At 41.7% G+C, this 14,681-nt stretch overlaps 1 protein-coding gene across 29 annotated transcripts in view; it reads right to left on the bottom strand.

Moving 5' to 3' along the window:
- FNBP1 (formin binding protein 1) overlaps positions 1-14,681 on the bottom strand; it is a 148,584-nt gene that overhangs the window by 29,391 nt on the left and 104,512 nt on the right. For 14 of the 29 annotated variants that reach the window (XM_043530232.1, XM_037879340.2, XM_037879341.2 and 11 more), the window contains 3 exons: positions 14,056-14,184; positions 12,448-12,594; positions 3,555-3,752 (listed from right to left, as the gene is read on the bottom strand). In XM_043530232.1, the coding sequence (XP_043386167.1) occupies positions 3,555-3,752; positions 12,448-12,594; positions 14,056-14,184 (474 nt within the window). Of the gene's footprint in view, positions 1-1,983; positions 2,167-3,554; positions 3,753-12,447; positions 12,595-14,055; positions 14,185-14,681 lie in introns of all 29 variants that reach the window. The other 15 variants (XM_043530221.1, XM_037879332.2, XM_037879320.2 and 12 more) reach the window with 2 other exon arrangements.

Below are 14,681 nucleotides of genomic sequence, written 5' to 3' on the forward strand. Positions count from 1 at the left end.
AGTTTTCCCTCTACTCAGTTAAAAACTATACGGTATACACCATACGCGTGTGAATTTGGCCGAGGGGGCATTAAAGCTTGAATAGAGGCTCTCTTAGTACTGTCATATGATTAGTGTGCAATGAGATTTCATGAACAAAAATGTTTAAAGCGATTAGTCATAATTGCTTAGATAGCCAAATATTTACTAAACAAGAATATGTACATTGGAAATATACATTTCTGAAGCACCTCAGGGCTTTTGTGTGGTGCAAAATAAAAAAAGACATTTTTACAAGCTAGAAATACCCAACACTGTTTTGGGAACACTGTTCATTGAACCACACTGATGCCTTTCACAAGGCCAGACAGTTATACCCTTGCTCACTCTATGAGTAGTCCCATTTAAATCACTTGAGCTAATCCCGGAGGAAGGTGCTACTCAACATGAGCAAGCCTATCAGAATCCAGCTGTCTCAGAGACACCCCTACAAGGAGAGCCTCCAATGTAGAACTGAAAGAATGGGCTTCCCCCTCAGAAGTCATTAGGAAATATTCTTGTGAGGGAAGTTCTGTAATTTTGCACTTATTTTATGACAAACTTTGAAACTTTCAATTTTCCAGTGGCTTTTTGATGAGGAAACTAATTTTTTAGTACTACTTTGAACTGTAAATTTGTCAAGATGGCAGTTCCCAGACAGAGTGTAATGTTGTTTTTTTATATGCTACTTAAGAGAATTTTTTTTAAAACGATTTACTCTTTGTAACCAGATCCAGTGATTAGGATGCGGGTTGCACTGAAGTTCTCCAAACACTTCAAAATCATATAATTACAAAGTTCTCTATACAGATCATTCCCAGTTTTACTGAACTACATCTTCTGGATCAAACTATCAATGGGATTCCCTGTGGAGAGCAGAATTTGGCCCTTTATATCCAGTTTTCTCCTTATTGTGACAGCTCATTTTAAAAAAATTGAAAACTAACAGTTATAGCTGCTTTTCATACTGTTCCATTAGGCTTAGAAAGGAAAATAATCCTTACGAAATTACCGAATAACCAAGGGCTATACTGTGCCATCCACTTCTTAGCATGCTTAAAAATTGATGGCACAACATGGTACAATAACAGACATGTCTTAATTTTCAAAGGAAGAAACATTCTGCCTTAAATGTGAAGTTTTAAAAATTTACAGAAGCTGTGTATACAAAGACTTATAATGAGAATAATTTTTAGCTCAGTATAAGTACCCCAAACATTAATTTACAAATACAGACTCAGGCTGCTGCAAGCAGTCCACTGAAATCATGTGAATAAAGATTACAGACAATGCAACATCTGACACATTCTGTCAGAGCTATTTAAAAGAGATCTTATTTGTGTCCTGTAGCCCCCTGAGTGTAGAAGTATAAAGTTCTTACATACTGCATGGAGTTCTAAATTGTGCACATCGTTTCTCAGTCATGGGGAGCGAAAGTCAGCCCAGAATCCAACAGATTCTGCAGGCTCAATGGGAAACGTCTAGAAGACATACCTAGAAATGCTGTGATACAATTCTTCATGCTCCTGTATCTGGGGGTGTCAGCATGGTCCAACAGAGTGGGAGTCAGGAGAACTGTGTTCTTTCCCAGCTCTTCCACAGGCTGTGAGATCTTGGACAAACTCTCACTTAACTTCTCTATGCCCTAGTGCTACTCGATGAGGTACTTATTTTGTCTCTGTGTGAAGAGTTATTTAATATTACATCTCTCCTTCTACCTTTTGGAAAAGGAAAGTGATCCTCTGTCCAAAAGGAACCGTTCATTTCAAACAGGAATCTGTTTTTGTGGTTTCGTTGTGGGGGTTTTGACTACAAATGACTTTACAGGATTGGATTCCTTGGGTCTGTCTGTATGTTATGGTAAAACACAATGGCTTCATTCACAAAACAAGATTTTACATAACAGAACGTGCAATAAAAGCGCAAGAAAGACAGACAGCAAGCGGTATCCAGAGGAGAACTTACCCCGCGCTTTAGGCTCCTGAAGCAGTGGATTTTGGGTTTGGAGGTCATGAACTCGTTGAAGCGATGGGAGAGGGGTTCCTTTTGCTGCTTGGGAGACTGGGGGCCGTTGGGAACAGCAGAGGGTGAGGCAGAGGCAGGGGGAGGAGGAGGGGGCTGATGGGGGGATGTTAAAAGGGACATAAGCTACGTATAAGAGATGGAGAAGTGATAGAATAAAAAACCAAAATAAAAAGATAAAACACAAAACGAAAATAAGCATCAAAAACAATATTCAAAATCCAGGAAAAGCAATTAAAAACAAATAATTAAATACTTAAAGCCATGGTTCAAAAAAAAAAAGAGGGAGGGAAAATAGTGTTCAAGATTTGTGTTAAAAGAAGAAAGTGATAAAAATGGGAATTGTAGTAAGTAATGCAACAAAAAAATAAGATGGAATAATTTGACAGAAAGCTCATGCAGACTCTTACATGCAAACTCTATTCCCATAGGTTACTCTTTGCTAGTTCTGTGGGCCGGTCAGAATGATGCACATTAATAGATCTTTCAAACACCTGAATTTACATGAATCGAATTAGGAAGGTACCTTAGTGCCCAGTAGCGTTTCTATTAGCTGGAAGACAACAAGCCTCATTCTTCCTGCTTTCAAGTCACCTTGCTCTATGCACACCACACTTATCTTTTTAAAATTACACTACAAATTTACAAGAGAGAGGTGTTAGGCCAGATTCTGCTGTTGGTTACATGAGTGTAAGCACCAGAGGGCTTGAGTCTCTCTTGTCCTGCGTTTCAGGACATCATTTATATCAGCGACTGTAACATTCTGATTTGTTAGTGCTCTGTACTCACTTTGCAATCGCTGTCAATGGCTAGGGAAGGAGAAGCGCAACAGAGAATGAGGCTACATCAAAGGAGTTCTCTGGTTTTGTGCTGGTGTAACTGAGAACAGAATTTGTCTAGTCATCCTGATACACACCGATAATCCCAGATAAATGTTGCCATGCATCATGGTGTAAAATATGACAATGGAAAGAAGAGTTTAATGGATATAAAGGATCATGTGAGTTTAAAAAAAAAAAAAGATCAGCAGCACTGTAGAGGCTCAGTTAGATGTGCTGTGAAAGGGCGAGTTACAGCCATTCCCCACTCCCAGCTTCCCCAACTGCTGTACCCGTGGTACAGATCGAAACGATAACGCCAATAAAAAGCTGAGGAGAGTTTGAGAAGTGTCAGAATAGTAACACTGGAGTGACGCTGTTAGTTCGTTAGCATGCACAGCATACGCAATCCCTGATCTGAATTAGAAGCAAATGGACCATGGCAAAGACAACTAAAAGGGTAAATAAACAAAGAGCAACACAATTTAAGAAATTATATAGAAATAAAAATATCTTAAAAGTAAACAACAAAATAAGACCGTAACAAAACACCATAATAGGACATCAGCTATTAGTTTTCTGAAACTAAAGTTCAGGTTTTTTTTAGTCTTAAATTAATTGCCAGGATTACTAAACAAGAAAGCCATTAAAGGCTACAAACATATGGACACTGAGATGAAGTCTGAAAGTCAGTACCTTATTTTTCTTGATGAATGGCCACAATTTGCCCTTGGATTTGCTGCCAGGCTTGGGCTCAGATTTTCCATCCCATCTGGAATTTGAAAGGCTGGATTCCGAGACAGTGCGTTTCATTGGCTGAGTGAAGTCTTCAAAGTCAATATCTCCTGGTGGTTCAAACCCTGATTTAAAGGCTTCTATTACCAGTTGTGAATCCTGAAATGCCACAAATACAATCTATCTGTAAATATGCTGCAAACCAATAAAAAGAGGGTCTGTAAACGGAACAACAGTGTAAGAGTAGTGGAGGAAAAAGTCTCCTAGTCACAGTGAAGCTTAACAAAACCACCCTAATTGCTATTGGGTTTGTTAGCACCCAGTCCATCATTCCTATGTAAAACATCTGAGTCCAGCATGCAAAGGTCTCATTGAGACCAACTGCTTCTTTAACCACCAATATTTTTAAATGGTCAACGGACTAAGTACCATCTAAAGAAACAAGAAGTATGTAGCACTAACACCAAATGCAATCAGAAATCAAACAGGAAACATGGCTCACTGAAGAAGACATTGAAATGGGAGTCAAGAGATCTGAGTTCTTTTCTCAGATCTTTCACTGAGCTGATATATGACCCTGGGCAAGTCACTTCACTTTTCGGTGCCACAGTTTCCCAGTTGTAAAATGATGCTTAATCACCTTTATAAAGTGTTTTGAGGTCCATAGATAAAAAGTGCTATGTAAATGCTCATTAGTATTCCTGTTTATTTCCCTTGAAAAAATTAAAACACCAGTGCTTGAATGGACAGCTTGCATTAGGTGACTCAGAACACCTTTTGCATACACTCAGATTCACTAATGGGCATCCATAAAAAATCTTGTGCAATACAAACCTTCCATTATAGAATTGCTATGCTTCCAATTGCAAGCCAGATATCAAAAGCTCTGATAAATGCTACTGTCTTAAGGAGAACCAACTTAAATGCTAATTGGTCTTCTGCTGCTGTGAAAAGCCGTGTACCCTTCTGTCCATATTGAATTTCTGTAGACCAGAGGTTCTCAGACTGTGGGTCGGGACCCCAAAGTGGGTTGCGACCACATTTTAATGGGGTTGCCAGGGCTGGCTTAGACTTGCTAGGGCATGGGGCTGAAGCTGAAGCCCAAGTCCCACTGCCCGGGGCTGAAGCTGACACCCAAGGGCTTCAGCTGTGGGTGTCGGGGCTCAGGTTACAGGCCCCCTGCCTTGGGCTGAAGCCCTGGGGCTTTGGCTTTGCCCACCCCCACCCTGGCCCAGAGGGGCTCGGGCTTTGCCCCCCATACCCCACCTGAGGTGGTAGGACTTGGGTGGGCTTAGGCTTTCATTCCCCCTCCTGGGGTCGTTTAGTAATTTTTGTTTTCAGAAGGGGGTCACGGTGCAATGAAGTTTGAGAACCCCTGCTGTAGACAATTACCTCATTCACAAACTGGCCACATATTGCATGCAATTATTTTACCTATCTATTATCAGATAATAACTAACCAAAACGGTAATGATACATAACATTCTTGTGCAGTAGATCTACAAATGCAGCAAATTTTTGGATGCAAACCTTCTAATTGCTAATGTGCGACTCACAGCAATTACAGAAACGCATTTTGATCTAGTGGCTTTTCAAACACACAGGCTGTGATTTTTAAAAGACCCTACTTTTCATAAAGCACATGGGGCCAGATTTTCAAAATTCTCTCAGCACATCCAAATCTGGCCAGAGTGCTCAGCATCCTGTGCGGGACATCCGCTGGCCACTTATTCTGGTGCCTAAATGGAAGCTGAGATGTTCTGTAAATCTGCCCCTATGTCACTTAAACAAAATCTAGCATGTACAAAATATTAATCGCTTGTGCAATGCAAACAAACTTTGGCCGAGACCATCCACCATAATTTTTAAAAAGATGAGCCTCACCCTACGGAATATACGTTTCAAATCTGTAAAGCACAGAAAGAATTTAAAGAATAATAATTTTCTCCTATCATCCTTCCTTAATATATATATAATCTATTAGCTTTTCTAGGGAGGAAGATCTTCATTTCATACCATATGGATATTTTCTCTCCCTCAGGTCATCAGAGGGATTGCGCCTTAGTCCCTAGAGGGCATCATTAGCCAATGGATATTAAGAATACTGCCATGTCACTGCACTTCCAAGAGAAGGGTGGTGCTTTGACCACCTTTTGTGGCTTTTGTTTGTATTCATTTGAGCATATGGAAGAAGCCCAGGATGATATGCACATATCTGACCTGAATTAAGCAAAGACAAGATACAAGATTTTCAACATCACTGAAGGGTGTTTAGGAGGAAGGGTCCCATTGAAAGCTAATGAGATCTGTGCTCATAAATCTATTAGGTGCTGTGTAAGTCACCCCCATAAACCTTAAAGGCGGTACTGAAGCACTTTCCCTTATTATTCACTAGTTTCACCTTAGCTTGACATTAAAACTCGCCTAATTCTAAAGATGTTTAATTATAAGCATGAAAGCAAGAGCCGGGGAGGGGGGTGGCAAGAGATAAAAAAAATCAGATTACATTATATACTTGTGCTTTATTCCGTCCTTCTGAACCTTTCATTTCTTCTCTTTTAATTATATAATGTTCCTTCCATGTTGTCAAAACATCCTACCATTACAATGGAGCTAAAAATAACTAGCTCATGCTGCGTATCAGACAGCAAGAATGTCATAACAGGAACTCAGAAGTCCATAACAAATTAATCCCATCTATTGCCAAGCCTGCAGAGGCAAATTCCACACAGGTTCACTTAACAGTCATTGTGGTTTAGCCTTGCAATAATGACATCTGCCTTACTAGAGTTACTATGAAAAGGAATGGAAAAAAGCAGCATGCTCCTAATAAGTATATTAAAAATACAGAGACAAATTCTATTCCCAGATAAATCCATGCACCTCCCCATTGATTTTAGCTGGAGTTCTGCAAGCTGAGGAGAAGCCAGAATTTGATTCTTAGCAAGTATACTACTTTTGAACAAGTGGAATAACTAAATAAATTAAGTCTGAAAAACTGGCAGCTTTGGAGGTGGATAAGAGTGTCTTTCAGTTTTCTTTCCAGCTAAGGTGTAATGAATATTAAATATATCCAATATATCCTGTCAGTTCTTAACACTGAATAATGAAGTGGAACAAAAATGGTTTTCCAGAACTCTCACAAGGAGAAGTCCCCACATATATTTCAGTGCTAGGGAACAAATACATAGACAAGGACATTCAGTTCTGCTTTGTGCTCCTTTGATTCTTGAACATAGTCTCTGAAAATCCATTAGTGGATGGCAAGAAGAGGAATTCATGCACTTTTATTTTATTATGAAGCAGCACCTTTATCACACCTGCTAGAATCCACATGATGAATGGCTTAGCCGCTCTGTAACTGAGGTTTCCTTAACGCAAATGTTGATAGCAACATATTTTTAATGTCTCCACTTTGGCAATTCTAGCCCATGATGGCTCTTCATTTTTAATACTTCCCAGTCATCAGTGTGTAGGCAGATGGAAAGGAGATGGGTGTGACATTTTGATGCAGAAAGTAGCATTAGATATAGTAGCATCATTACTGCCACTGTGTGAGCACACACATACCAGGGGAACAGATGGGATCTAACGGAGTATGCACAGAACGGGAAGACTGGGGCTGCCAATCCCCGCTCTCACACAGCTCCCTCAGTGGGCTTCCTCAAGTCATGTCAGGTATGTGCAGACCTCTGAAGATCAAAGGCACAATACAAGCGGTATTACACACCATGCAATCAAAACTGTGGTGCTTCCTATGGAGTTCACCCAATTATGTTTCCAGCAGAATAAATACATTGCAATGCTGGGTGCCACCTTCTTATTTACTACATGTACAGCACAATTTTAGTACTATAAATTGTAGACTTCATAGTTGCTGTATGGAACAGTATTATTTTTATAGATATTTGTAATACTAAATGTACTGAATTAGGTAAAGAGCCAGGACATCCTCAGATGAAGTTCACCAAAGAAGTACAAAGTATTATTTAATACTCCTAAAATAGCACCAGTCATGGCCTTGCTATCAGCCTTTAACTTTTTAATGCCAAAAAGAGCAAGCATTAAAATCTTAAAGATCCCTACATTATTCAAACGAGAGTTAATTTGAGATACTTTGGTACAAACAGCAGTGTTGATCATGCCTCTGATTTTTTTCATGTGTCTCACAATATTTGGTATTTTACTTAAAGCCCCAGTTCCAGGAGTTACGTTATTACACGAGAGTATCAGCTTTCATTTTAAAGAAACAACCACCAAATTTCTAGCCATCAGGGTTATGTAGAAAGCTAAAAGCATGGCTCAAGTGCACCCAGAAGGCTCAAAACCAAAAGCTAAATGAAAAGAACCCCACATTTATTATCTTTAACAATCTCATGATTTTTGAGACCTGTACTTGGTGTTGGGAATACTGTACTAGTGCTTGTGATGAACACAATGCCAAAGTTTCTTGCATCTGAGAACTCCTGTCTAATCTCTGCACTGGTTACATATGAAAGCTCACAGTCTGACTTACACAAAGCAGGGTTGCTCTTTTCCTGCCAGGGCAGGTTTTGAGTCTTGGCTTGTGTTCCTTTAACCACATACTATCAACAGTTCTCCATGCATTCAGCCTTGCCTGAATCTGACCTGTGTTGGCTCATTTTCAAAGCTGAATCCAGCCCAGAGCCAGGTAGGCTGTCTAACTCCACACTCAGAATTTAGCATTTCCATAATTATGAGAATAATTAAAACAAACAAATTTCTGCAACGTTCAGTATGATTTGTGGTTCTGTTGAAAAGCTAGAGCAAACATTTCTGCCACATAAGGATTGACCACTAAATATCTATCTGTGATAATACCCTTCATCTTCTAATTGATGCTGAAACCTATTTACTAAGGCCTTGTCTACACTAAAGAGTTAAGTTGACGATCATATGCAGCTTTAATTACATCAGTTGTCCACGTCCACAGAACACTCCTTGTGTCAGCGCAGCGCATCCATAGTTGGTGCTCTGGCATTGCATCATGGGTAGCTATCTCACTGTGTAACCAGCCACCCTCTATCACTGGGAGAGCTGGGAACAGATTGCAGTGCATCATGGAGGAATGCTCACCATCTCATGAAGCAGTTATTTCCGTCCCATCATTCCATGGGCTTCCGACTTCGTTTCGCGCCATTTTTGAATAGCCCCTGTAAACTGTGCCCGTCACCTCTGCCTGAAAGCATGGATCCTGAACTGCTGACTAGTTTGGTGATGAGCATTATGAACACAACGCAGCTGGTCCTGCAGTATTTCATGAGCAGGGACACAAAGTGAATCTGTGGTGCCTGCCCTGCTGTGTGCAATGGAAAGAAACAATTCAAGATTACAGCTGGCATTCACGGAGCAGCTGCACAAGGTGGACTATTGGTACTGGGCTTGGGAAACAAGCACTGATTAATGGTATAGCATCATGATGCATGTATGGGATGACGAGCAGTGGCTTCAGAACTTTCAGATGCGCAGAACCATCTTCCTGGAACTGTGCGTGGAGCTCGCCCCTGCCCTGTGGCGCAAGGACACCATGAGGAGAGCTGCCCTCACAGTGGAAAAGTGAGTGGCAATCACTGTGTGGATGCTGGCAAATCCAGACTGCTACCAGTCAGTCGCATATCAGTTTGGAGTTGGAATGTTCACCATAGGGGTTGCAGTGGTGCAAGTTGCAGGGCCATTAATTGCCTCCTGCAACAAAGGACTAGACTTTGGGTAATGTGCCGGAAATAACTGATGGCTTTGCAGCAATGGGATTCCTTAACGGCAGCGGGGTGATCGATGGCACGTATAGCCTAATTTTGGCCCCAGATCAAACTGACACCAATTTGGGTTGGTCAGGGAAAGTTCATGACATACGCATCTTTAGGAACACTGGACTGTATAGAAATCTGCATACTGGGACTTTCTGTCCAGACCAGAAGATTCCAATGGGGGATGTGCAATGCCCACCCTGCCAACTCCTTGCTCCTGTGGCTCATGAAGCCTTACACTGGGAACCTAGACAGTAGCAAGGAATGCTTCAACAACAGGCTCAGCAGGTGCCAAATGAACACTGAATGTACCTTTGGCAGTTTAAAAGGTTGCTGGTGCTGCCTTTTTGGCAGGTTGACCTCAATGAGGAAAATATTCCAATGGTCATAGCAGCCTGCTGTGCTCTGCATAACATTTGCAAAACGAAGGGGGAAAACTTTCCCCAAGGGTGGAGTGCTGGGGTGGATTGGCTGGCTGCTGCTTTTGAGCAGTCAGATACCAGGGCAATTAGAGGGGCTCAAGGGGGCGCTATTCGAATCAGGGAGGCTTTGAATGAGCATTTTGACTATGAGGCCCAGTAATGTGTTTTTATCTGATGCATTCAGAGAAACAATGTTTACTTGCCGCCTTGAATGACCCCTGTAATGCTTGTTTCCTGAGCTTTAATTGTAGTGAGCAAATGTTCCTGCCTATAGCCACTGTATTTGAATTTTAACAGCAACTACCATGTGCATGACACAAATAAAGACTCATTTTGTTTCAAAGACTACACTTTAATTAAAGGATAAAAAATTATTATTTTTTTTTGGCAAACTGGGGACATGGCAATGAGGAAGTGTCTCTCGGTTAAGCCTCTCCAGTTGTGTGCAACTCCAGCTTTCATCATGAAACCGGGCTCTCGGGGTGGAGTGCAAGGGGTACTGCGACAGAAGGGGAACATACAAGGAATGTGTTGAGGGAGTTTGGGAAGGACATGGAATGGCACTCTGTATTAGCTGCAGAGGGAATCGTGCATGGATGTGCTCAGGCTGCAGCACTATGAGGGACTTGAGCCTCACTATCTGGCCCTCCAGTAGCTTTATAATCCACTCTTGTTCATCTATTATCCGCTCCTGGCCCAGTCTCCTTTCCAGGCTGTCCAGCCTGAGTTTTTCATTAACTGGATGGTTTGTGAAGAGAGAGTCACTACATGCACCTAGGGAGAGTATTCTGAATATTGGCACCTTTTTCCAAAGGCTTGGGTAATCGAACCCGATATCTCACTTCTGAGGGTATCCCAGGCTGCAAGGGTGCATCTCTGCATACGTGCAGTTTCAGATTGGGTCCGTATGCTGCTCACCTATATGCCACTATGGTCCCTGCAGAAATAATTGCTGGCTGGCACGGCAAAATTTCCTACAGCGGGGGGAGAGACAAGGAAGCTTTGCCAAGGAACCTTCAGCAGAGGATTGCAGAGTACCTACACGAAAGTTTCCTATGGAGGATTCCCAAGACACCCCAGTGTACATTAACAAATTTTTCCACAGGGCCCCCAATGCGTAGCTGCTTAGGCTTTGTTGTTAATTTCTATCCCTTATCCCTTCTCTATCATATAACAAAGTAAATGAGAACTCAATCTCCTATCACTGTGCAGTACCAAAGAAAAAGGTATGCTTACCAAAGCTTGCCTCTCCTGCTTCATGTGAGCCAGAGAGCTGGGTCTGGCTAGACCCCTCCAGAGTCAAAAAATAGATCCTGGCTTGCCATGCCACCAGACAATTCTGTTGCATGTCCCACACACTCCTCCAACTCCACTTCCTCATCCACCACTTCATCTCAGGGTTGACTCCACTGGCTGCTGCCTCCAGCCTGAAGTATCCATAGGGCTCGTGGTGGTGGTGGTGGTGTCGCCACCAAGGATGGCATGCAGCTTCTTGTAGAAGCAGCATGTCTTTGGTGCTGCACCAAAACAACAGCTGGCCTCCCTTGCCTTCTGGTATGCCTGCCACAGCTCCTTGATCATAGCATGGCACTGCTGCATGTCCCTTTTGTGTCCCTTGTCCTGCATGCCATGAGCAATCTGCCCATAGATATCAAAGTCCCTACGACTTGAGCAAAACTGCAACTGCACAGCCTCCTCTCCCCACAGATCCAGCAGATCCAACAGCTCTGGTGTACTCCATGTGGGAGCTCGTCTGTTGCAAAAAACCAGCATGGTCACCTGGGAAGATGCTGTGTGAATAGTCTATGCCATCCAAACAGGAAGTGAAAAGTTCAAAAAATCTTAGGCATTTAAACGGGGGAGCGGCACATGGCTGTGTACCTTCAGGGCTGCGGAGTTCAAACTGCTGACCAGTGCGGTCACGATGGGCATTGTGGGACACTTCCTGGAGGCCAATTAGGGCAACATAAACAAGCGCTGTCTCTACACTGACGCTGCGTCACTCTAATTATGTTGCAAAAAGCTCTATGCCTCTTGTAAAGGTGGTTTTATTTTGTCGGTGTAGCAGGGGAGTTACATCAGTGAGAAGAGCATTTCAGTGTGTACACCTCCACTGCTTTGCTGATGAAAGCTGACTTTTGTCGACAATACTGTGTAGCGTATACAGGCCCTAACAGTCACATCTTTAGAATACAGCATCTTATCTAAATACAGCCAAACCAAACGCTTATGTATAGAATGCATGTTAATGGAGTAAATTTGGTAAAAGAAATGTTTCCTTCTTAAAAGACAAATGACCCTATGGATTAATTTGCTAAACAAATACATCCGTGAGAAGAACAGATTTTTCTCTGTAACAAGACAAAGCAACTATCCTTCATAAAATAAAACATGCACTAAAGCTATCCTTAGTTAACATGTGATAGAGGAACACCTTTTCTGTGCACTAACTGGATTTGGGTGCAAGTTTTGTGTTTCAAATTCTTTCTTAACAGTTTTCAGAGTAAGCAATTTGGGGCAGGGACCATCTTTATGTTCTGTGTCTGTATAGTGCCTAGCACAATAGGGTTCTAGCTCCTGACTTGCGCTCCTAGGTTTTATTATACAACTAATAAATAATAAAGAACACAGGAGAAAGAAGAAGATACCACATTCAACACTTACATTTTTCTGATCAATTGATTCTGCTGCCTTCGTTATTCCGTCCAGACACTTCCCGATTATGGGGATCACCTGGCGGTCCACTTCTGCATAGGTTTTCATGCATTCGCCTATCCTCACTATCCTCCTTTCCTCCATCTCTTGTATTTTCTGAAACATTACATTTCACTTTGATCAAACATCAAAAGTTATTTCACAGTTTCAATTAATTTTAATTTCTGCAACAAAACAGCTCCTGTTATATCAGTTGTTTAAATAAGACTTTAAACCCAGGCAAATTAAGACAGTTATTCTCATGTAATGTATGGTTTAGTGATATCGGCGATCAAAGGACAGCCTCAGAGTAATCTCCATATTATGTTACAATGTTTACATCAGGGCATCTCAATATAGGCGCCTTATTGATCACTGCAGAGAGTGCCAAGGATCTTCAGTTCCACTGACCTCTGGTTTAGGACACAGGAAAACCAGATGTTGCATATTCCTGTTATGATGGATTATAATAGGAGGCACAGTGTGTGTCCAGGTGTCAAAGGTGCATGTTTCATGTTGAAACATAAGACCTGATAGGACACTGACTGCTGAGAACCACCCCCCCAACTCATTTTTTTCCTGTTAAACTGCAACCCAACCACGATCAACAGAAAAATGAAACAATTGCAGGAAAGAACACACTGGTATCATTCTTTTAAAAGTAAAACAGCTCTCTGAATGCTATTTTAACACTTAAAGCAAAGCAAGGGAATTTTCTGGAGCACTGGTAATGCACAAGCACCCAAACTATGCTTAGCCAAGGATGTAAGTTCAATTCAGCGCTTACCAGATCCAAAGTTTTATGGTCTCTAAAGGCCTTGTAAGAAGGGTATACATGGCCTGGGGATGCTGCTTTTTTTTATAACACAAAATACCTTGGAATAATTTATCCTAGACAGTGGCTTGAATGACCATGAATAAAGAGCACAGCAGTTTTAACTTTCTCTCTGCAATGTCTTTCTTGGCCATCATCTGACATTTTTAGTAAACTTAATCAAACTGTAAGCACTTGCCTCTTTGACATCCATTAAGCTATTGCCCAACATGAACGTGGTATAAATCTAAACATCTTTGAAATCTAGGTATGAAAACAGATCACAAAGGAGCGTAAGGTTTTATAGATGACAATACTCTCAGTTGATTCGTGCCTCAACAATGCAAGCAATGCTCTCATTCCCCAGCTGCATGGATGTAGAGTGTAATAAAACAAGACTATGAGTAATGTCATCAGGCATGCCCCTTCCTGCCATAACACCTAGCAGACTCCCACCTCCCACATTATCAATCAATCTGGTAGCTAGCCCAGAGGTCAGAGGCAGTTTAGTAGACTGAGCTCCATAACATCTCTTTGGATTCATAGGAATTGTTGCTCCCACCAAAGAGAGCAACTACTTCTTTTAGAGATCCTGGGTTGCTGCATCATGTCCAGTGTCTGCTAATGCGGTGCTGTGGCTTCTGCAGAGCAGAGAACCGGTATCACAGAATTAAGCTGGCTTACTAAAGCATTGCAATGCATCTAGTCGATGTAGCCACACCAAGAAGAACAGGCTGCTGTAAGTCAGTACTATGAGATCTCACCTGGAAGATGTTTGGTATGTGTGTGTGATAATGTTCGCGTTGCTCGTGGTTAAATTTCTGAAGAATGGATGAGTATTCTCCTTTGCTGTCTTCTGCCATTTGATGTCGTGTTTGTGCTTGCTGTCTTGCCTGAGGAAAAGCCAAAAGAACATTATAGTTTACACTATTTAGAGGTAAGTTGTACCAGACTAGGACGGTATGGTTTTAGCCACTCCGATTTTATTCCTACTGCATTTACCACTATTCAGCACACACTAAACTTTGGGGGAAACATTAGCAGCTGGATCTTTGCATACTTTCCATTTTTACTGTCTCTCTTTGTTCATTCTCCTCCTCCATTAAATCTTACCTGCTCCAAGTATTTGTTCCAAATTTGCACTGCCAAAACTCATATTCCTTATTTTTCCTTTTCATGTTCTCACTTTTGACGTCCAGGAATTTACTCTGCACTTTGCAGGACCTTGCCTTTTCTAAATACTGTGAATAGTTGGGCCCAATCCCGTGAACCTTCTGTGCTTTGAGATCTCATTGAAATCATGGGAGGTAGGCACTTGGAAAGCTTGCAGTACCAGACTCTTTAGAATGGTGTTCTTAGTTTGACTAAGGAGATAATGGTTATTATGGCC

Source organism: Chelonia mydas, chromosome 16, assembly GCF_015237465.2.
Source record: "Chelonia mydas isolate rCheMyd1 chromosome 16, rCheMyd1.pri.v2, whole genome shotgun sequence".
Taxonomy (NCBI): Eukaryota; Metazoa; Chordata; order Testudines; family Cheloniidae; genus Chelonia; species Chelonia mydas.